The 24,210-nt window shown below is 40.8% G+C and overlaps 1 protein-coding gene across 1 annotated transcript in view; it reads right to left on the reverse strand.

The window, feature by feature from the left end:
- Positions 1 to 24,210, reverse strand: part of Hip1 (Huntingtin interacting protein 1) — a 189,424-nt gene that overhangs the window by 82,990 nt on the left and 82,224 nt on the right. Inside the window, exon 7 of the mRNA XM_080277509.1 lies at positions 1,224 to 1,357. Within this exon, the coding sequence (XP_080133635.1) occupies positions 1,224 to 1,357 (134 nt within the window). The remainder of the gene's footprint in view (positions 1 to 1,223; positions 1,358 to 24,210) is intronic.

Genomic DNA, 24,210 nt, shown 5'->3' on the forward strand with positions numbered 1-24,210 from the left:
ACATGAGGGTGGCTTTTAACTATCGGACGAGGAAATGCTGAGGGAGTTGATAGTGACCATGATAAGATCAAGACTGGAGTATGCAGCTGTGGTATGGTCACCTCATTTGAAGAAGCATATTGATAAACTGGAGAGGGTTCAATGGATGGCAACAAGGATGATACCATGCTTAAGGGAACTCACCTACGAGGAGAGATTGGAAAAACTGAGGTTACTAACACAGCGAGAGAGAAAGGAAAGAGGTGATGATCATGATATTTAGAAATGTAAGAGAACTGGAAAGGGTGGATAGAGAGGATCTTTTTGTGCTGGATGATGGAAGAACAAGAGGTCATGACTTCAAGTTGAGGAAAAGCAGATGTCTTAATGATCTTACAAGATTTAGTTTCCCGAATATAAGCAAAAGTATTTGGAATGACTTAGACAAAGAGGTGGTGCAGGCAAAGAACATTCATGTGTTTAAAACTAGACTAGATAAATATAGATATAGAGACAGGACAACATGAATTTAGGTCAATTCCTGTATACCACAAATAGGTAAAAAACACACACACACGCACATATATGCAGGCAAGCGCACGCAAGCACCCAACAGGCCTGGGATGGCCATTGTTAACGTTTTTGTTTTACTGTCAACGTTATAGTGCATTAATTTCTTGCTGCGGTGTGTTCATAGTTATATTGTATACTTTTTACATATCCTAGTGTTTGATGTTTGTGTATTAGTAATGTGACTATGAGTGTAAAGTATGAGGTTAGCTTGAGATGTAACTGCCAGTTAAGAATGATGAGTGGGGTGGGGGGAGGGGTAGGGGTATGGGGGAGGGTTAGAAACTGGGGTAGAGGTGGGTTGAACTCGTTTTGTCCCCCCCTCATGTCTTCCCTGGGTATATAGGGGTAGGAAGGGGACACCCCCGAGCATAAATCAGTTATTGTGAGTGTACATGATCTTTAAATATATACTTAAAATGATATAGGTTATTGTTTTACTCTCTGGAAATGTATAGAAATGTAGATGCATAGCTGCAGGCAGGTACATCCAAGGCCATGAGCAAGTCCAAGCCAGATAAATCCTTAGATAAAGCCCAGAAAATTTCGAAAAAAGATCTGAAAATTTTTTAAAATTCTGCCTTGACAAATTCGGAGTACTTGGATTTTCGGATTATTGGTGGCCGGATTGGAGGACTTTTACCATACATATTGTCTAAAAGCTACATGGTTACCTTGGGCAGTGCAGGAACCTGGATGAGCCCCTTGAAGTACTGAAGGTTTCTAGTATTATTGTAGAACTGTTGCAACTGCTGGAACTGTTTATAAAACCTACTGCGGTGGCCTCCCAACATGTCCGTCGGCAGTGCTGTGGTCAATTTTCTTTTTAATACCCAGTTAATGGTTACAATGGTACTTCAATTATCCTTAACTTTAACAACAGCCTTTCTCACCATTAATCAAAATGTACTTTCTGAATTCTGCAAAAACATATCTCAAAGCTCAATACTACAGAACACTGACTAGACCACAATGAAAATTTCTGATTTATGTCAGAATGTAAAAAATTATTGATAATCAGTTTCTATACAGTACACAATAATCTTGTGCCAATAATGTTTAAGACTTTCGTCACTTCTCCTATGGTGCCAGATACATATGCAGAAATTGAAAATACATACTAATGAAATGAAGGCAAATAATCTTGCTTTGGGGGGTACCACTGCATTAATGTTAGAGAAATTATGACAATGAATGAAGTGATTTTAAAACTAATCATGAAGTTCTAACTGTACTAATGAAAATATCCAAGTTCACAGAGTCAATTATTCTTCTGCCAAAATCTGCTCAAGGATATACAGTACTGTCCAACAAAGTACAGAGTGTATGCACAGCCTGAAATTATGGGGACAATTAATACATTACATTGTCTTGTGTAGTAGGTGCCTGCAAATAACCTGAAATAATTTCTGACGTGAAGGATTTCATACACAACAAGAGATGGATAAAAGAAATATTCAATATACTCCTCCAATAAAAAAATGAGTATTTTATTTTATTCTTGCTACATTCAGATAATTCTACTTGGTTTAGTGAGGCATTTCAAATTAGAAGGGTGTGCTACAACCTTTGCTAACTTCTTCTATATTAGATATTCCTTTTAACTTGAAAGTCCATCATCTGATGGTGGCCTATGTCAAATGAGAAATATATCAGAGTGAAGGGGTTAAAGAAGAAGGTAGCTTCTACACTGAGGAAAAATTACAATATGTGAAGATGCAAAATGAGGATTATAAGTTTCCTTACTAAGCCACCGAGTCTACTTTGCACTTATGGCATGTCAGTCACTTTTTTCCTGGATGAATCATATGTACATGAGTGCATCAGGAGTGTAATGCTGTATGGTAGTGAGACCTAACCAGTAAAGGAAGAGGATATTCAAGGGCTCAAACGTACAAAGCTGACAATGAGAGATGGATATGTTGTGCATCCTTGAATGTGAGACCTAAGGGGGGTGGGGGGGGCAGGTATATGACTGAAGAGTTGGGAGGAAGGATGGGACTGGAGTGTACTGGCTTTGTGATGAGGAGGAGTAGACTGACATGGTTTGTACATCTAAAGAGGATGAAGGATGACAATTGGGTGCAAAAAGTGTCAAATGTGAATGTCGACGGTAGGGTTGCAGGAGACAGACTGAAAAAGACCTGGGAAGAGGTTATTTCTACCATTTTTAGAAATAACAGACAAGTTATAAGTTAAATGCACAACAGGTGAAACAGGTTATTTGCAATCAAATACATTATGCTGAATTTTAACAGTATATGAGAAAGAATACTGACGTGCAACAATAATGAAATATTTCTGAATGTCATAAAAAAATCAATGTCCTATTACTCTTCATGAAAAATTATCATTATTATTAATATGCATACACCATGTTAATCACAGTAAATTACAGTCACCTCTCACATAATGTGCAATCAGAGAGCGCGGAAACAGTCATAGCATGGCCCTTTTTTCTTGAGTCCAAGATATGGTAAAAACACGATTTTGACAAATATTACGCAGGTGGAGAAATTGCCCATTTCTTAAAAGAACATACTACACTGCTACGATAGTGAAAACACGGCCTGAGGAAAAAATTATGGAATATTTAGTCATTACGTGAGACAACTGGTCAAAACACGATAAAAAACAGACAAAACACAGATAGATTTAGTCAAAGCATCTTACATTTTCCCGTTACGTATGCATGTGTCTGGGCCGGGTGTCGTCACGGTCTACTGAGCATTCCCGGTCCACTCCAGTCAACCCTCTCCCCATGTTCTGCTGCCACACGTGCTGTATCTTAATTCTGCTCTTTTTTTTTTTTGGCCACATGCTCCAGCCTGACGATGCTGCCTCACTGTGACACAGCAAGATAGCAGAAGAGTTTAACCCAGGAGCAGAAGCTTGACGTGATAACCGGATGGAGAGAGGAGAGCGCAATTGTGCCATCACCAAAGCTTTCCAGGTCAGGGAGTCAACTATTCGTACGATCCTGGCCAAGAAGAACGCCATATTGACAACAGTGAGGGCCTACAGGGGATCTGCCCCGGACAAGAGATTTTGAGTGTCTGACCCAGCGCTTGTTATGATGGAAAGGTACCTGGTCATGTACTGCAACCGATGGGAGAGGGAAGAAGTTTCAATCGACTCAATAAATTTACGAAGGACAGCCTGCCACCTGAATTCTGTTGCTTGCTGTAAGCTGTCTCAACCCCCTGGCAGATTTAAGGCGTCGAGTGGTTGGTTTGCCAATTTCCGGAAGAGGAAAGCTTTGAGAAGAATGCAGGTGACAGGAGAACGAGCATCAGCGGATGCTGGAGCAGCAGAGACGTTCATCGATGCATTGAAGGGAATAATCAGGGATGGAGGCTACACTTATGAGACAGGTCTGCGCTACAGACAAGTGCCAAGGACAACGTACATCACAAAACAACAGAGGCAAGGCAGGGGAAGGAAAGCTGATACGGTAGGCATCACTCTACTTCTGTCATGCAATGTTGCAGGCCACAGAATGAGGCCATTAGTTGTAAGCAACGTGAAAAAACCAAGGTGTTTTAACCCTTAAACCGCGGGCTTGTCTTGCTTTGACTTGCGGCTCCCGCAGGCATATTCGCGCTCCGACAGACTCTAAAAATATTTGCCAAAAATCAGTTATTAGCCCTAAAATATTAAAATCATATATACTTATGGCACATACCTTCAGCTTTCTCCTTGGGTGTTTGTTGAGCCTTCGTCGAGTACCGTAGGACTTGTGGAGACCTCTGAAGTTGGGTAAAGAAGTCTCCACTTTACACTTCCCGACAACTCGTAATAAGATTACCACAGCCTGATATTATCACTAGAAACACTAATCTATGATTCTCAAATAGTTTGGAATCCATACTCCCCCAAAAAAGACACTGTGAAAGCAATGAAAATTACGAGGGCGTATGACCATCCCACTTCCGATCGTTCGCCGCTAGTGTTGTCTATTGTTCATAAAAACACTCACAGTTTATATTTCTGTTACTATATAACACTTATATATATCTACAGTCTTTATCCATAAGTTTCCTTCAGTAATAGTAGTTTATAGTCACTGCAGGGATTCAATTTCTTTCAGTAAAATACGTAGCATTCACTTTCTCGTCCTGTATACTAGCATTGAGAGTGAATGTCACTTTCACCTTCACTCTCATAACTCATAGTATTCATACATGCAAGAGTGAAACTTTCACTTTCATTACTCCTAGTATATATACTCGTATTCTTATAACACCACTCATTTACATTTCTATTTACGTTCTCTACTTTATTTACATTATTTACATTTCTATTTTATTTACACTGTGTTATGCACTGTCACTTGAAGTAACTTATAAAACTATTTTCCACTGTTCACTTATATTTACATTCATTGCTGTCACTTACTGTTTACACAGTATTTACACTTTATTTACAATTCCACTTGCACTGTTTTACTCAATAAAAAGATCAGTCACTCTCTATCAGTTGTCAGCCCTTTACCTCTTTCCACACGAGGTTTAGTAGGGGGTAAAGGTCACAGGGCCCTTTGCATGGGGCTATAAAGCGGCGGAAGTTAGCAGGAGCAAATCTGACATACTCCCACTTTCAAAGACGACAGTGAACTGATAGTAGTGGCCTCCTGCCGCCTGGCTAGGGTGAGTGCAATACTACCAACTTCAGCCCTGTGAGACCTGCTAATATATAGCAATGAAATGATTAGCAGGAAACCAAGACAATACATAATAATTTAGGTAGTTCCAGGTGAATGTAAATACCACTTAGGCTTCTCCCTTCCCTCCTTATATGTATATTTATTACGAAAATAGATTATACGGCATATTTCAAGGGGAAATAAACAGCGAAAATTAGCGAACGAGTGCACGTGAGGTGTTGTCAGGTGATAATTAGCCAATTCCAGGTGTATGGCACTATCACTTACCTTATTTCTTTTTTGTATATATTATTTGGTATAAGAATAGGGCATAGGGCTTATTTCAATGGATGAAATCAGTGGAAAATTCCAGGAAAGATTTACTTAGCACAGAATACAATGTGGTGGCCTGCAATAATTAGGTAGTTCCAGGTGAATGTAAATATCACTTAGGCTTCTCCCTTCATTTCTTATATATATTTTTATTACGAGAATAGATTATACGGCATATTTCAAGGGAAAATAAACAGCGAAAATTAGCGAACGAGTGCACGTGAGGTGTTGTCAGGTGATAATTAGCCAATTCTAGGTGTATGGCACTCTCACTTACCTTATTTCTTTCTTGTATATATTATTTGGTATAAGAATAGGGCATAGGGCTTACTTCAATGGATGAAATCAGTGAAAAATTCCAGGGAAGATTTACTTAGCGTAGCACGGCCGGGCAGGCGAGAGGATAGGGTGATGGAGGGGAGGCAGGGAGGGGAGTCAAGAACGGGGAGAAATGGCTAAATTGTCAACAATGGATGGGAGTACAGATGAGATTAGGAGTGCTGACTAGTGTTGGACACTGGTAGTACTGATAGATGATACAAGCCACCACTTCAAAGCCCGGGCAAATTCAAAATAACACAGAATCACAAAAGTGTCGCCCCGCGGTATGATCCCTTGCTCCCAAGCGTCACGAAAGTGACGCCCCGTGGTTAAGGGGTTAAGCATCTAAAAGACATGAATGACTAAGAGGTGTATTGGGAAAAGCCAAGAACAGGGTGGATGACAAGGGATATATTAAACAGGTGGTTCAAAAAAAATTATATTACAGATGCAAAGAAAAGATGTGTGATCAGTCAGGTATTCCCTTTAAAATCCTGTTGGTGTTAGACAACGCACCAGGGCACCCAGCCTATTTAGAGGGTTTGCATGAAAATGTAAAGGTAGTGTTTTGGGCAGCCAATACTACTTTCCTCTTGCAACCCTTAGACCAGGAAGTGATTGCTTCTTTAAAATAACATTACGAGACAATTTTGTCTGAGTACTTATGGGAAGCCACAGACAATTGTGAGGAGGAACAGCTCCTCCAGGAGGAAGTGCTGCATGGGGATGATGATTTGGAGGCATCTGATGAGTAGGTTTTGGATGACCCAGGTGAACTAGTGCAAGGTCCCTCTCATGCGCCTCAGCCTGACCCAGCTGAACCGGTGCCAGGTCCCTCCCATGCGCCTCAGCCTGACTTTTCACAGCGTCGCCTTTTAACTGTGACCGCATTTTGGATGTGGTACAATATGAGGAATGTCATCATGAACATTCTTAAGGTGTGGGATTTGGTGTCTGTGGCAACGATAAATCACGCCAGGCGCAAGCTGGCACCTGAGTTGTGTGCCGCTAGAGGTTGTGAGGTACAGTCACTACAGGCTGTGCGGCAGGAAGCGGTTTGAGCTTGCAGGGCAGTGGCAGGCTGTAAGCAGGTGCAAGAGGAGGATTTGGTAGAGGTTGTGGAGGAAAACATGATGCCAGAGGTTGCCATGGAACGCATTGAAGAGCTCAACAGAGAACATCATGAGGCAGAGGAGCTGGAAAATCAGGCTGAAGCAAGAATAACAGCACCAGTTATGACCATGGGTCGCATAAATAACATCTTCGCTGGTGCAGAGGCACTCAAGGAAGCCATAATGGCTTATGATGTGGATGAGAGTCAGAAGGCTGATATTGTGGGGGCTGTGTTGAATGCAACTGGGCCCTATGAAGACCTCAGGCAAGAGAAAATACGACAACACCAGCAGACTTCACTCACCCGGTACTTTCGTCCCCAACAATTGCCACAGCAGCAGGAGCCAGAGGATGATGCAATGTCTGTGAGTCCCCTTGACTTTGAAGGGTTTGTAGAGGAGGTTGAGGAGTTGCAATGGAGGATTGTGGTTGTACAGAATTTACCTTCTTCGTCAGATAAGGACCCTGTGGACCCAGCATTGCCAAAGGACAGTGCTGGGGACCACTAGGAGTCCTGCCCTGCCTTGGAATCCCCCCCCCCAAGCAAGACCACAACCTCTTCAATTCAAGGTGAGGAATCCTCTAGTGTTTGTATGTACAGTACCCATGCGTCCAACACGCGTTAGTCCAGCACGATTCACGTCCAGCACTGAGAGCAAATAATTAGTGTTATTTAATACGATTTAATTACTGCAACACGAGTATGTTAGCATAACACGCACAGAGCTCCGAGAAATGGGTGAAATCCGCAGAGTTCACCTATAGCACGATCACCCCCGGTCCAACACGGTCATACTGGACATTCCCATGATGATGATAGCCAATGAAAACTTCTGATCAAGTAGCTTTCCCAGCCCGCTATCGTGACGTGATCGTGATGCCGCCCAATTAAAAACGTTTCTACTGTCACGTGATGTTTTGTTTAAATTTCTCCTGCCACAGCGCCACTCAGTCGCATAATTCGCATTGGAAGGTGCTTTTTTCTTGCTGCATTTTCTGCCCTTGTTACTGCATTTTACCCTGCTCACGATGCCTAGGAAGCCTTCTGAGAACCCCAAGAAGCGTCGGCACCTACCTCAGGCCACCAAGCTAGAAAGCATCGAGAGGAAGAAGAAAGGGGAGAGGAAAGTTGACATTCCCAAGGCCTACGACATGAATGAAGCCAACGTGAGGACCATAATAAAAAACCAAGACAAGATCCTGGCAGCAGTGAAGGCTTACAGAGTGCTAGGACAGGCAGAAGCAGGACCTTCCACGGCTGTGGACGAAGATAGTGATTCTGAGTGTGATTTCGAAGGATTTATGAGGGAGGTTGAGGAGGAGCAGCAGCCATTACCCACTAGTGACGCCAGCAGCCATCCTCCGGGGACCCAGTAGGACCACCTACAGCCTTGGATACCACCTTCCATTCCCAGCAAGCCCACCAACACTATCCTAAAAGGTTAGTTATCATTCATACCACAGTACCATTTATTATAATTACAATAGTACCAATATATGTATAGGTATATGGTAGATATTTAGGGTGACTTTTCCTACGGTTGCTGACATAATTCATTTTCCCCCATAAGCTCTATTGTTTGTCCAACACGTTTTTGGGTCCAACACGGGACCCATGCATGGAGGGAGGGAGGGGGAAGCTGGATGCAGTTGTGAATAATCTTATGAGTCAGAAGAATATAACTGATAAACCAACTTCTGCATCTGATGTCCAACTGGCATCATTCATTCTCTTCTTCATAACTATGATATCCTGCATAAGAAATGAATCAGACAATGTTTCTTTCAGTGTGGAATTCTCAGTAGAATTTCAGTCATGGTGCACAAGACCTTGTAGTTTCACCTTTTAATCCACTGGATATAAACAAAAATGTTGTATCAGAGATCTTCATAAAACATACTGCCCACTTGATCCATTCAATGTATCAGTTGACAGAAGAGCATGAACATGCAGCAGAATTTATTTGTAAAATAGTAAATGTTGTTTCTTTGAAGGCAACTCTGTGAGGTTGAGAAACATGCCTTGCACTGGCCCCTACTTACGAAGCCCAGTCTTGATGCTGAGAGCATGTTAAACCACCATCCTGTCTAATGTTAAACCATCATCCCATCTCCAACTTGTCACTCTCGTCCATGATTACTGAACAGGTTATACCAGACTAACTCACATTATTACTGGATCAAAAGAGAGTTGTTTCTCCCATACAGTCAGCATATAAGCAATACCACTCAAATGAAACTGTACTAATGAAGATTCATGGCAACTTGGTTCTGAACACCTGCAGTGGGATGCACTCTCCCCTGCTTCTGTTGGATCTGTATATGGCAGTTGACACTGTAGATAAAAACTACTGCTAAATGACCTGCATTTTTATGGTGTCCATGATGATGCTCTTTTGCTTCTTAAGCCGTATCTGTCTGCCAGATCTCTGAGAGTACTTGTGGACAACACTTGTTCATTCTCAGTTCCCCTTCTGTTTGGAGTTCCTCAAGGATCTGTTTTAGGTTCTGTTCTATTCACAATTTATATGAATAGTTTGTCATCTCTACTTTAAGCACATGATGTGTCCTATCATTTTTATGCTGATGACACTCTGCTTTATAACAAGATGACAGATATTAATGATACCAAGAATAAATCAGAGTCCCTGATGACTGATATTAAAATCTCAATGGGAAACAGATTATGCTGAATGAAGCTTAAAGAGAAATAATCATTAATACTAAGGGAAACATGAGGCAAGGTGATGCTGATAATGCCCTGATTTAAGAAAAGATCTGTGGGTCACAATTTCATCTGGCTAGCTTTGTCCAAAACCTGGGTATATATTTTAATTCAAAACTAACTTATGAAGAATAGATTAATCAAAGTGTTAGAGGTTGCAATCTGCACATCAGAAACCTGTACTTTGTAAGACAGCCGCTGAATAAACACTGCCTCTTAACATTGGTCCATGCTATGGACCAGTCTGGTGTTGATTACTGTTATTCATTATGTATTGGCCTCTCAATCCATCTTATCAAGAAGGTTCAGTCTGTGCTGAATGGAGTAGCTAGGCTTATCTTTGGCCTTCCCCCAAGAATCCCAACTACAGTACCTCATTTCTGGTTATGTTGCACTGATTGCCAGTAAAGGGTAGAACTGAATTTAAACTGTGTCTTGTTACCTAAGTTTGGCAAACCAAAGTATCATCCTGAATTGTTAAAACTTCAGTTGGCACATTCAGGTGTGATGATAAGTGAAGATGATTCCTTGTGCCTTAATGAGCAACTGTTCACCAGTCACCTTTCTCTGATTGGCCTTTCTCTTATACAGCCCTTACATTACATAATAAATTGCCATTATTTATGAGGAAAATGATATATGTTGGCTCAAACCTTTTCTCTTTTCACGATGCTACGACATGAGGAGAGGTGGTGTGATAGATGATTACAAGGTTTAATTGCTGCCACTTCTTTTTGCTGATAATGTCTGTATCGTATGCGAGTGATGTCACGATTCTTGTAAATGTAAAATGTGCTAAGCACTACTGAATTCCTTAGGCAGACCAGTACGGGTGCCTTTGAGAAACAAAAGACCAGATTATTATTATAATTATTAATATTAATATTATTAATAATATTATTATTATTACTGTTACTATGACTACACAGATACAGTATCCACTTGTATGCAACTTAAACCGTACCATAAGGCTGTCTCCTGCAACCCATTTCTCCCTCTGTCTCCCTCACCCCATCCCTCCCTCCACCTCCCTCACCCCGTTGCTCCTCCTAACTTCCTCACCCAATCTCTTTCTCTGTCTCCATCACCTGGTACCTCCACATACCACTTTCCTTCCCTGTCTTCCTTATCCCTCATGTATCAAGCTGTTATCCAAGGAGAAGTGCCAAAACTTAACCATGATCAAGGAGGCTAAACTGTACCGCAAGCTCAAGGATCTATCTTCCTATCTATCTATAGCCCGACACCCTAATCCCGCAAAGGGTGGCCGCAGACAAAACGCCTCCAAGTCGCTCTGTCACCCACCATTAGACTACTCTCCCCCCAACTCACCCCCCCTCCCTCGTATACCTCTCTACTCCATCCCTCCACCTCATCCTCGGTCTACCCCTCCCTCTCCCTCCCTCCCTCCACCTCACCTACATACACCCTCTTAGTTAGTCTTTCATTCTCCATTCTCTTCACATGTCCAAACCACCTCAGTGTATTTCTCCTAATCTTCTCAACCACATCCACATCCACATCCACCCCACAACGTTCCTTCACTTCTTCATTCATCAACCTGTCCCTCCACATGCTCCTCTCAAGTAACTCAAGGATGAGGTTTATAAATACATGTAGCCAATACTGCAGTAGTATTCCCTTAATTATTAGAGATGTAGCATCTCAGTCCAAATAAAAAAGCTACACACGCAGTCTGGTGAGGAACCATTTACCATCTACTGATTGCAATGATGCAGTTTTCAGTCATGTACTTTTGTCTTGGAGGGGTTAAAGTTTTGCCTATACTGAAAAGACTTTTGGTGCACATAAACTCTTGATAAGTTATGTCAGTCAATGGCTCTTTAACAGACTTGAAGATAAAGAACTGAATATGAGTGCTAATTTGTCAAGCTACTAGATGTTGCCTTTAATAAAACAAAACAATGACCCAAACTACTAGTAGACAAAACAGTAATCACTGTCCCCATAATTTCAAAACTACTGAACTTCTACTTCAAGATTAGGGCATATGTTTCAAACTGCTTTACTGATTCTAATTATGATTATCTATAAATTAACAAAGAGAAAAGTAATAGCCTAATGACTAGCCATAAATGAATGAATATAACAGAAAGAATAACTTCCTTAAATTATGTATAACACAGAATCAGAGTATCAGAATAAACATTACTTAAGTCAAGCAGCAGAATACACTCTCTGTTTGCCAACAGTGTGCAAAATACATAATACACATCAAGCAGAAGCTACAGTAGGTTGCTCCAACCGGTGCAAATTATTTCTGCTGAGGTAAAGAGTGCAAAGACCAATTATGGAAAATATCTGAAACACATTGTAACTATATTGTACAAAGAAACAAGCTTTGGGACAAAAAGCAGATTATCCCGCCATGGCAGATACTGAAGATTTCTGTAGCTGGTAACCAAGCAACACGCAGCATGGCATTAATAAGGGCAGGATAATTTCTTGCACTTGGTATACAAAGTGGAGGAACATTCTGAAACTGCCAATAAACTAATGTTTATAGAATATCTGCATTACAAAAGAAAAGAAAAAAAAATGGAACCATTTCTAATGTCTTTAAACCCCAGTCACTTCATGAGTGACTGGGAAATAAGCAAAATAATCCCCTTGCTTGGTCCATCTCACACCAACATCTGTAGCTGAGAATTTTGTCAGTGTGAGGAGCAGTTCTACTTGGGGGGGGGATGATGATGATGATGATGATGATGTATTTACGTTATTACTGTTACTCTTGAGACTTCCTCCACTGGACATAGTTGGTGCATCTGGAAGACACAGGGCTTGGTGGGGGTCTACATGTCTCATTTTAATATGTGGTCGAGTGATGGTAGTTATGGTAATGAAAAATGGCCATTTTTGGTATACTGGATTTGGTATGGTGCTCTGACTGGAATCCCAATGGTATTTTTGGACTTCTTATGGATGTAGAGAATACGAGAAAAAAATGCATCCAAAAATATTTATTCCCTACCCTCACTGACATTCTACTTGTCCATCAACATACTCATCCCCTTGCAGCCTCATATCAGTCTCAAGTAGCAATTCCTTTGACAGGAGCAGAACCTTCCTGACCAGCTGTTCAAATCACTGGTGTTTATGTAGTGAGGAAGCAACTCTTTTTTCCATACCTATCACATCCTTAGAATTACAGGGCTAGTTGTATCTTACATAGGCTCGAGTGGAGAAGCAAATATATTTTTGTGAGGAAGTTAGTTTATGAAATCTCTCTGGTCAAACCCAAATGTATGAGGAAATCTGCAGAAGATGGAACTGCTCCACTGCAATAGAGTGGGACCTGAGTGCAACATTAGCAGCGTTGCTGCAGCTGTGGTTTACTTTCGTACAGCTTCATCTCAACCCTTCATTACTAGGACCATCTGTTAATCAAAATGCATGTAAAATCACCTGGCAATATGAATGAATAGCGAGAAAAACTAGCACCACACTTAGAGAGGCTATATGGCACTACAGCAGCAAAGAATGGAGGACAATTAAATTAGATGCAAAACAAGCAGAACTGGAAGAAAAGTAAAAATATTAAAAATAAAAAAAGTTGGAGAATCACCAAGGAAATCAATAAGCAATGGGGGGGAGGGAATAATGAACGGAAAGAAAAAGCAGTGACAATCGCAAAGTATGAACGGGCAGTCAAGAAAAAGATGTCGGATAGTCAAGGGCCAGCTACAGTGTGAACAAACTGGTGAGAGGTCACCACCCATTAAGTGACTGTGAGTGAGGCAGGTGTGGCCCAAGCAAAGAGGAACAAGGACAGTCTCTCATTGACACATGGGGTTAGTGGAAATAGACCAAGGAAGAAGAAAGGGTTTAACGATATGAAGCTTGTTGGTGACCTGGGAGTCCCAGGTTTGCCAGAGGCCACGAAATAGGCAAGTAAGAATATGAAAACAATCAAGAGCAGGAATGGGTCAGGGAGAAGATGTGAGAGACAGAGAACCAGTACGAGCCAGCGAGTCTGCACGTTTATTACCAGCAATCCCAACATGACCAAGGACCCAGCAAAATTGAACCAACTTTTTGCAAACAGAAAAACAGATGAGCCACTCTTCAATTTGGGTGACAAGGGGATGAGAAGAAGAAGAGGTCCGTAGAGAAGAAAGTACACTGTGAGAATCGGAGAAGATAACAAGACGAAGAGGAATGAAACAGTGACTTCAGAAAGAAAAGAACAGCATAAAGCTCTGCTGTGAGAACACCCACAACAGAAGGAAGGGAACTGGAAAAAGAAGACTCAGGGGAGATGACAGCAAAACCAACATCACAAAGAGATTTGGAACCACTGATAAAGACAGGAGTAGCAGAAGAATGAAAGACATGCGTTCAAAGAAAGGGAGCGGAGAGCGACAGGCAAAAGAAGAGAGTGAAAACAAGGGAAAAAAGAAGACTCGACCGCTGGAGGTGGTAGAAGCCAAAGGAGGAAAGAAACAGGAAGAAGGGGAAGAATGGGTGGAGAGGTGAAACCAATGGATGGAAGAAGAGCAGGGACACAGAGGGAGAAAAGAAGGAGGAGATGAGAGGCAGACTTAAAAGAAGAGTGGAGAGAGGGAGGAGGGTGGTGTAAATTTATTAGATGAAAAATGAAGCACAAGTGCATAAGACTTAACTGTAAGGAGAGAATGATGAGAGGAGAAGGGAGGGGGATGCCCAATTCAATGCAAAGGCTTGCGGCCGGGGTTGACTGAAAGGCACCTATGGTTAAATGATGACCAGAATGATGAAAGGAATAAAGTTTTGAAAGAATACAGGCAGAGGGAGAACAATAGGCTTGACACCCATAATCAAGTTTAGAAAGAATAAGGAGAGAGTGGTGACGAAGAAGTGTGGTGCAATCAGCTCCCCACAAAAGATGAGATGGAGTTTGTAGTAAGTAAAGACAGGGAAAAGTGGAAGAATGAAGGAAAGAAACACGAACATTCCAATTTAACCGAGAGTAAAAGACAAGACTGAGAAAGGCTGCCGAAGATTGATATGGAAGAGGGCTGTCACAGGGGTAAAGAAGTGGTTGAGGTATAGTATGGAAACAAGTAAACGACACTGCATAAGACTTGCAGGTAAAGAAATGAAAACCATGAGTGGTGGCCAAAGTAAAGGCTGTTGTAATGGCAGACTGAATAAGAGATTGGAGACGAGGGAGATCTGAATCTGTGAGGTAAATAGCAAAATCACTGACATACAGAGAGGTGGAAACAGTAGGAGGCAGGGAGGAGATGATACCATTAATGGTGGAGAAAAATGGCAGTACTGAGGACACAGCCCTGGGAGACATCTTCATGATGAGGCAGGCATGGGAGCGATGGGCACTGTGGCAGACATGGAAGATGTGGAGGGAAAGTAAATTTTGAAAAAAAACACCAATGATACCATGAAGACCAAGGGAACAAAGACAACACAAAATAGGACATCTTCATGTAGTACCGTATGCCTTTTCCAAATTTAAAAATACGTTATACCCAGATATATGATATCCCGGCTTAACGATGGGGGTAGAAATACAGTAGAGTCATGATCTGAGACAAAAGGAAACAATGATCATACAATAACATGGGCATTTAATTTCTCCCATAATACTTAACAGCACTGTAATAACACTCAACTGCGCCAGAGAAACTGTAGGAAATGGGTGTGTTTAGGTATTGGATTTCCAGATACAACTCATGTGTTACGCTTTTGTCAGTCACTGATTGGCTTCCTTGACCCGACCCGACCCACGTCTCACACCACCTGCCACAGCCTGCCTCAGTGTTGTGTAGACGGTCGCTGTGATGAGAAGTTTATTTGCTTATTTCCTTGCTCCTCATTTCCTCTCAGAACTCTGAGCATGTGGTTCCAAAGTAACTTTAGTTATGCCTAAACACCCTGAAAGTGCTATGAAGATAAGAAAAGCATTTATTCTAAATGAAAATGTAAAATTGTTGGATGAAGTGGCATGAGGTGTGGGATATTAAATGTAAACAATTAGACAGATATGAGTCACGTGTGTTTACGATGTGGATAGTTTTCTTTGTTGGAAAAAGAGTTAATGATGAAAGAGCAGTAAAATTCATGTTTTCGACTTTAGTGCAACGAGTGTGGGAAAAAACCAAAAAGGGCTTTGTGCCCGATGGTTGTTATGAACTGATGGTCTTTGGCCGAGAAAATTCGGATCTTACGATACGTGAAGACACTACGTGTTGAAATACATTCAGTAGTTAGGTAAGATAATTATGTGAGTTCAATTCTTGTGAATTATACTGTCATACAAATCATACTGCTTGCCTGACTTGCTTATTATTCACGATTACTGCATTCATGATTATTTGAGAAGTGAGAAATAAGCAATCACTCCATGCTGATGACTTTATAGCATTTTTTTTTCTTGTCATATTGTTGATGACTAATGGCTTTCAAAAATAGTTTCACACTTTTTTTTTTTTTTTTTTTTTTTTTTTTTTTAAACCAAAAGTGAAGCAACGTTGGGTCTGGTTAGTACTTGGATGGGTGACCGCCTGGGAACACCAGATGCTGTTGGCTCGTTCTCCCTACGTGTCAAGTGGGGTTGGTGGAGGATTAGTGCCCCTCCCTGTAAAACAATTAACTCTAAGCCCTTGGCCACCCCATGTGGGATATATGGCATCTGGCAATGAATGAATGATGAATGATTCCTGACGAAATACTGTATGCCTGATGCTGGGCAGCCATTATTCACATGTTGATTAGGTCAAAAGTTTTTTGCTTGATTGGTAATGACGACTTTCAAGAGGCTTAGTGGCAATCCTTGGTGATTAAAATTTTTATGGGGAGTATTAGGGAGAAAAACTAATCAGTTAGGGTAGGTCAGAACGCAGTATGCACTGATGTGTCCAGTCGGTGATATTGTATTTAAACACACTGTCTTGGGTGTCTTAAAGCAGACATATTTGTAATAATCTATCTATAATATATTTTTAATGAAAACTATGTGGCTCCTAGAACCTAACCCCCTGTTTTACATGTAAATGTATGTCATGTTTTAGCGCGAATTTGATTTTGCACGAGGTTCTGCATAACATAACTCGTCTTGTATGAAGACTCTACTGTACCACCATACCCCACCTAACGATGGCCAAACCCCGGTTTAACGATGAGTTTTGATTTTTTTAACGATTTTGATGATATTTTAGACTAAAATTGTGTTTTGGTTGATTTATAAACAGTTTTTAGACTTGGATTAATATGTTTTAGCCACAGGTGAGGTGAACACTGTCATTTTAGGGTACATTTTACAAAGTTTGAGTTTTTCTAGACTTGCAAGTATATCTGACGATTTTCAGATTTTACTTATTGGTTTTAGTGACTTATTTACAGGTGTTAGGCTTAGGTCAACTTCATTTACAGCTTACAGACCATTTAGATTGGCTTTAAACTTGTTTTTCAGCTCATTTGGGTGAGTTTTGGACTTGGTTCGGGGGGAAACCAAACGCTGAAAAATGCATCCCAATACTTTACATGTTAAAACTACCCCAATATACGATACCCTGCCAAACAATGGGTTTTTACCTAACCAACCGCATCGTTAAACCGGGGTATACCTGTATAGCAACGAAAGGCCGCCAAAAGGAAAAGGCAGAACGGATAAAATACTCCAGAGATAGGAAAGGATCTAAAGTGCTACGAGCTTTTCGATATCCAAACTGCAAGGGCGAAAGAAGACAACAGGATTCAAGGTGCCACATGAATCGATGACTGATCACACATTCAAGCAATTTACATTAAAAAAACTGGTCAGTGCAATGGGACAGTAAACCATGATCCCAAGTTCATCTGAATATGAACCTGGTGGACCACAAGCTGAAACTGCCCATCTACAGTACTGAAGTAGGTCTGGATTATATCTATCTATTTATCTATCTATCTATCTATGTGTGTGTGTGTGTGTGTGTGTGTGTGTGTGTGTGTGTGTGTGTGTGTGTGTGTGTGTGTGTGTGTGTGTGTGTGTGTGTGTGTGTGTGTGTGTGTGTGTGTGTGTGTGTGTGTGTGTGTGTGTGTGTGTGTGTGTGTGTGTGTGTGTGTGTGTGTGTGTGTGTGTGTGTGTGTGTGTGTGTGTGTGTGTGTGTGTGTGTGTGTGTGTGTGTGTGTGTGTGTGTGTGTGTGTGTGTGTGTGTGTGTGTGTGTGTGTGTGTGTGTGTGTGTGTGTGTGTGTGTGTGTGTGTGTGTGTGTGTAAAGCATGGTCCCAAGTTCATCTGACCATGAACCTGGTGGACCACAAGCTGAAACTGCCCTTCTACTGCAGTCCATCCCACTCTTTTGGGGAGACAAAGAGGGAGCTGCAGGATGCCCTGGTGTCACTATATAAAGGTGTTCCTCTCCAGCATCAAATCATCAGGTTGCAGGGATTAATACTGTATGGTTCTAGGAAGAATACATAAAACTCACAATGACAGTGGAAATATAATTCATGATCCTTATATGAGGTATTAAGTATTGAAGGGGCAAAGTCATCAAAAGTAAGAGTTTAGAGAATATAATTGAAAATGTTTAACATATTATTTTGCTGTAACTCTGACAGTAATTAACTGCTCATTCACATCACATGGAGTATGAGAACCATTTCTCTGGAACTTCTCCAAACATAATGAAAAAATAAGATTCCAAAAAATTCTACAGTCATCTCACTTTATCAAACAGCCTGTAATTTCACCTTTGAGTAAATAATAAAACACACACACACACACACACACACACACACACACACACACACACACACACACACACACACAGTGATCTCTTGGTTATATGAGCAGTGGTTTTTGTAATCATCACAAGATGAAAATCCTCACTCCTGCTATTATGGTGCAATTTTTTGGCTTAAAAACACTGTTAGCTTGCACATAAGCTAGGCCAAGCCCAAAAATCACAAACATTGGTTTGACTTCATCACACAAATGTGCTGTTTTCATTGGTAAGGAACATTTAGCTGTAAAAACTTATTTTTCATTGGCTAAAACCATCACAGTTGGGGTAGATGGTGAATTTCACAAAGAGTTCCCCACACCCAGGTGTGAATTGCAATATATGAGCTCAAATCCACCCTGTGTTTTCAATTACAAACAATGCAACATTAAATTTAGTGTTTCACTAACTTGTGACATATTATTATAATTACTAATAAAATACTCAAATTATTTCAAATGCACAGCAATAGTATGCAACTGATGTTGGTTTGACCAGTTTTTATTTACAACCAAGTCAGCAGCTCAGGGTCACAGACTCACTTCCTATTCTCATCCCCCTGGTTGTTTTCTATATTGTTCTAATCAATTTTATCGTGATAAATGAATGCTTACTGGCAATTTTTTTATTCCCTGTTCTCAATATCAATGCATCTACTGATTCACACATGCTTACTTCTCAAGTGTAATAGGAGACTTTCTAAAACTTACTCAAATCTAATGAAATTTTTTATAACATGAATATCCTTACATATTTAAATGCTAGCCTTACCTTACCAAAACTGTCTAACCTATTAAAAACAATATAACCTAACCAACCAAACCAAACCTATGTACATCTAACCTAACCAAACTTAACCAGGTCAAAGCTGAATTAACTTAACCAAGCCAAACCTAACCTAACCCAGTCAAAACTAACTTTACTTAACCATAACCTAGCCTGATCTAACCAAACCTAACCTAACCAAAACAACAATAACTTACCAAACATGCCAAAATGCCATAACCTAGGTTAGGTTAGGTTAGGATAATAATTTTGCATTAAATTTTATATAACCATGCATTATTTATTTACAGTGAGATGGAAGAGAGAGTAATATGTAGAGAGAAAGAGAGAGGTGAAAAGATTAGTAAGAGAAAGTAAAAAGAGAGTGGATGCGGAATTTGGAGGGAATTTGAGTGTAAAGTGGAGGGAATGTGAAAAATGTACTGGAAAGAGGTAAAGAGAGTTAGACAAGGTGCCAAAGAAGTCAGTTGGGGAGTGGAAGATAAAGATGGTAGATTACTGGTAGAGAAGGGAGAAAAAGTGAGCAGAGGATGAGAACAATTTAAAGAATTGATGAACATAGAGGATGGAAGTAATGCGAGTATAAGTGGCTGGGGAATGGCTGGGAGATGGGAGGATGTCAGATGAGAGGAAGAAATCAGTAGGATGAAAGTTGTGGATACAATGAAGATAGTTAAAATGGGGAAAACCTCAGGAAATGATGGAGCGTGTGGTGGAATGCTGAAGCATGGGGGAGAGATAGTACTAGAATGGCTGTGGAAGATGTGCAGACAGGCCTGGGAGGAAGGCAGAGTCCCGGAGGATTGGAAGTCAGGTATAATTATTTCCTTGCACAAAGCAAAAGGGGAAAAAGAAGTGTGTGTAAGGTGACCAGAGTCCCGCTTTCAGGCGGGACAGTCCCGCTTTTTGGACATCCGTACCGCTTTTTTAATTGTGACTAGAATGTCCCACTTTTTGAGCAAATTATCTTAAAAGTCCCGCTTTTAGAAACTTACTATTGCATTAGATATAACATGACCTTCTTTTATGAAATTAGGATGAATGAGAAAAATTATGGATAATCCTAACCAAATGAAATACAGAATTATTAATATAAAATCTGTGATGCTCACTGGCTGGTAACTTTGGTCGACCCATTCACTGTATCCTACGGTACGTTTGCAGTTCATAGGAGACGTTAGTACGGTTAGTGTTTAATTAGCAGCCTCAGTTTGAGGTGTAGCGCAGCAGTGGTCGGTCACATTAGACAATATCAATCTATCTATATATCTAACTATCTATATAACTATCTATCTATATCTACCTATCTATCTGTCTATACACACACACACATGCACGGACGCACACAAGCGCGCGTCCCGCTTTTAGCTTCAATAAATCTGGTCACCTTAAGTACGTGGTAATCAAAGAGGCAGTTGTCTTCTTAATGTAACAACAAAGGTATATGGTAGGATACTTATTGACAGAGTTAGGGAAATAACTGAGGAATTAGTTGGAGAAGAACAGGGAGGTTTTAGGAAGAGAAGAGGCTGTGTAGATCAGATATTCATTCTTAGATCTTTAGTGGAAAAGTTTCTAGAGAAAGGAAAGAAGTTGTATGCGACCTTCATGAATGTGGAGAAAGCATAAGAAAGGGTGGATAGACAATGATTGTGCAAAGTATTAAGAATATATGGAGTAGATGGGAAGTTGCTGAATGCTGTGAAGAGTATGTATGAGGGTGCTAAGGCTGCAGTGGATGTGGATAGTGAACTGAATTTTTCTATTTGAAGGTAGGATTGAAACAAGGATGTGACATGTCTCCATAGTTGTTCAATCTGTATATGGATGGGGTTATAACAGAGGTACAAGGTAGGGCAGTGGATGCTGGAATGGCCCTAATGAGAGAGTGCAGTGCTTGGAAACTCCCTGTACTGTTGTTTGCAGATGATACTGTGTTGTCAAGTGAAGATGAAAGGGAGCTGCAAGGCTTGGTGGATGACTTTGGGAGTGTGTGTACGACAAGAAATCTAAAGGTGAATGTAGCGAAAAGTAAAGTTATGGTCTTTGAGAGAAGTGAAGTCAGTGAATGTACAGTGAGGTTGGATGAGGAGGAAATGGAAAATGTGAGTGCAAGGTGATGCCAAAGTCGGTACCATTGGCCTATTCAACTTTACCATGCTGCCGCCTATGGGCGTCTATGGCCGCCCTCTCTAGTATTTTCAGTTCAAGGTCTGCTGCGGTCATGCATGGTGGGTAGGTTTTGGTCCCGGTAAAATTTCGGTTTTACGCTTCTTGGTCCATTTTTTGGTACCACCTTGCCATTAACATGAGGTCGAGGCTGCATACGCTTACTAGTTAATATCTATCTATCTATCTGTCTATTGCCAGACGCCTCAATCCCGTTTGGGGTGGCCACAAACAAATCGCCTCCAAGTCACCCTGTCCCCCGCCATTTCACTGCCCCGCTCCCAACTCACACCCCCCTCTCTCACATACCTCTCCACCCCATCCCTCCATCTCATCCTCGGCCTCCCCCTCCCTCTTCCCCCCTCCACCTCACTCACATACACTCTCTTCGTAATTATGTATTTATGTGTGTTATTTTACAGCTACAAGAGTGTCATAAAACAAAAGGTAAACAACAGAAACATTCAATGTGGGGGGGAGGGACGTGGAGGAGGCTGAGGTGGGGACGTGTAACGGTGCCCCGGAATGAGCCTGACGCTCCCACTGCTGCCACATAGTTGCCCATTATTTATTTCATAAAAACTATATTTTTCTTTGTTTGTCAGTAGTTTTAGGTTAGAACTCTTGCAAATACGTTGCATTACCTTGAAAAATTTTACAATTAAAATCTATATCATTTTCATATATATTTTCATTTTCCAAAGTTGGTACTGAATCAGGTACCACCTTGCCACTCATGTACAAATCCTGACCTTACCAATCTAGGGTAGTGTGATGAGTAAGGACGGAAGTTTAGTGGTGAAGTGCTTGAAAGGATACAACAAAGAAGAAAGGTTGTTGGTTCCTTGAAAGCAGTGCTAAGAAACAGGGAAGTGAGCATGGAAGTGAAAAAATTACTACATTACAGTATTGTGATACCAACTCTAACGTATGGAAGTGAAGCTTGGAATTTGTTGGAGGGACAGAGGTCAAGAGTGAGAGCAGTGTAAATGAGTTATATGAGACGAGCATGTGGAGTCACATGAAGAGACAGACTGACAAATAAGGAAGTGAAGGGGCATTGTGGTGTGGATGTGGATGTGATAGGAAGTGTTAGGAAAAACACACTGAGGTAGTTTGGCCATGTGGAGAGGCTGGAGAGTGAGAGACTGACAAGGAGAGTATATGAGTGAGGTTGAGGGGGGTAGAGGGAGGGGGAGGCCAAGGATGAGATTGAGGGATGGAGTGGAAAGGTATAAGAGAGGGGGTGTGTGAGCTGGGAGCAAGGCAGTGATATGGCAAGGAACAGGGTGACATGGAGGCGATTTGTTTGTGGCCACCCCTTATGGGATTAAGGAATCTGGCAATAGACAGATAGATAGATAGAAAATGCATGAACATACAAATCTTTCATCATCCGCTTCTGTTCCATGTGATCTGCCATTCTTTATTTACAATTTACTGATGGGACTTGGTGTGGCACAACTGCTAAATGTGTGCATATCTAATTAATAGAATGCTTAGTTTACTGTATATTTATGACAATACACACTCATCTACATCTGCATTATTGAAATTTTAAATAATGAATTGTTATGGCCATCATGTAATTTGCTTCTGACTGTTGGTGGTCTTCATGCAAGTCATTTCAACCCATTATCCTATCCCAAACCATGACAGTGGTATAATTTTAAATGCAATATTTTTGGGAAAAAACTGCGCATTACAGCATATGACAGGAAATACAGTAGGTCGGACTGTTACAAATATTTGGGTTAGCTTTGAATAAATCAGAAATGACAGGTAATTTTGTGTCAAAAATAGTGTTCTGTGATGGCGCCTGCCTGCCTTCAGCACAACACAAGATGGCATCCATCTCTTTGGCGCCATCTGGGAGTGTATACATAGATTTATCACCACTGTGGCAATCATTTACCAAAATAATAATAATTAGAGAAACATGGAAAACAAACTTTAAGAATAAAAGTCAACTGGGGAGGTCTTGCTGCTGATTAAACTAGACCATGCATTTATCTTGAAGAATCAACGGTCACTGTAGGTGTCAGGCCAGTGCATGGTCGTGGGTCTGAGAGGTAAATGTACCCTGTACCAGAATAAATACTCTCCCTTCCTGTATACTTGTCATTAATTTCTCTTGACCTAACCATGCCTATGTAGGGTTCTGGTGCTTACCATAATAGTATGAATGTGTATTTTAGTGGATCTACATTGACATAATTGGAAAAATTTGGGTTTGCACTTGTGATGCTTGGCACCAGTTACATAAATCCCATGGGTTCTGTGTATTTGTTATTGTGCAATTCCATTATCATGCACCATGTTCGGTATTTCAAGTACATTAACCAAAGGATCAGAGTGTATGTATGTTTTAACCAAGGGATCAGTGTGTATGTATGTTTATGTATATACAGTAAACCTTTGATACAACAAACTAATTGGCTGGAGGGGTGGGTCGCTATATCCAAAAGTTTGCTATATACAAGAGTTCGATATTTCCAAGGGATTACCAAACTCAGTTCGCTATATAAGGGGAGTCGTTCAGTCCTACGTGCTCAGACATAACCTAAACTAACTCTATGAAGTTTTACATGGAGAATTCAATGGTTTATGAAGTTGTACATGTAAATACAATACTGTATGAAGTTGTACATATTAATACAATACCTACGGTAAGAATACAATGTAGTACAGTTACAGTACACTTACTGTGCCAGGAAGGGATGCTGCTGAAGTACATTTACTGTGCCAGGAAGGGATGCAGTCATCATAGTGGGCTGATTCCCAAACTTCTCCCTCATTTAGTGACATTTGTTCATAAAATCCATGGGAACTTCAGTT

Source organism: Coenobita brevimanus, chromosome 70 (assembly GCF_032717465.1).
Source record: "Coenobita brevimanus isolate Jiangsu-jjx chromosome 70, ASM3271746v2, whole genome shotgun sequence".
Taxonomy (NCBI): Eukaryota; Metazoa; Arthropoda; class Malacostraca; order Decapoda; family Coenobitidae; genus Coenobita; species Coenobita brevimanus.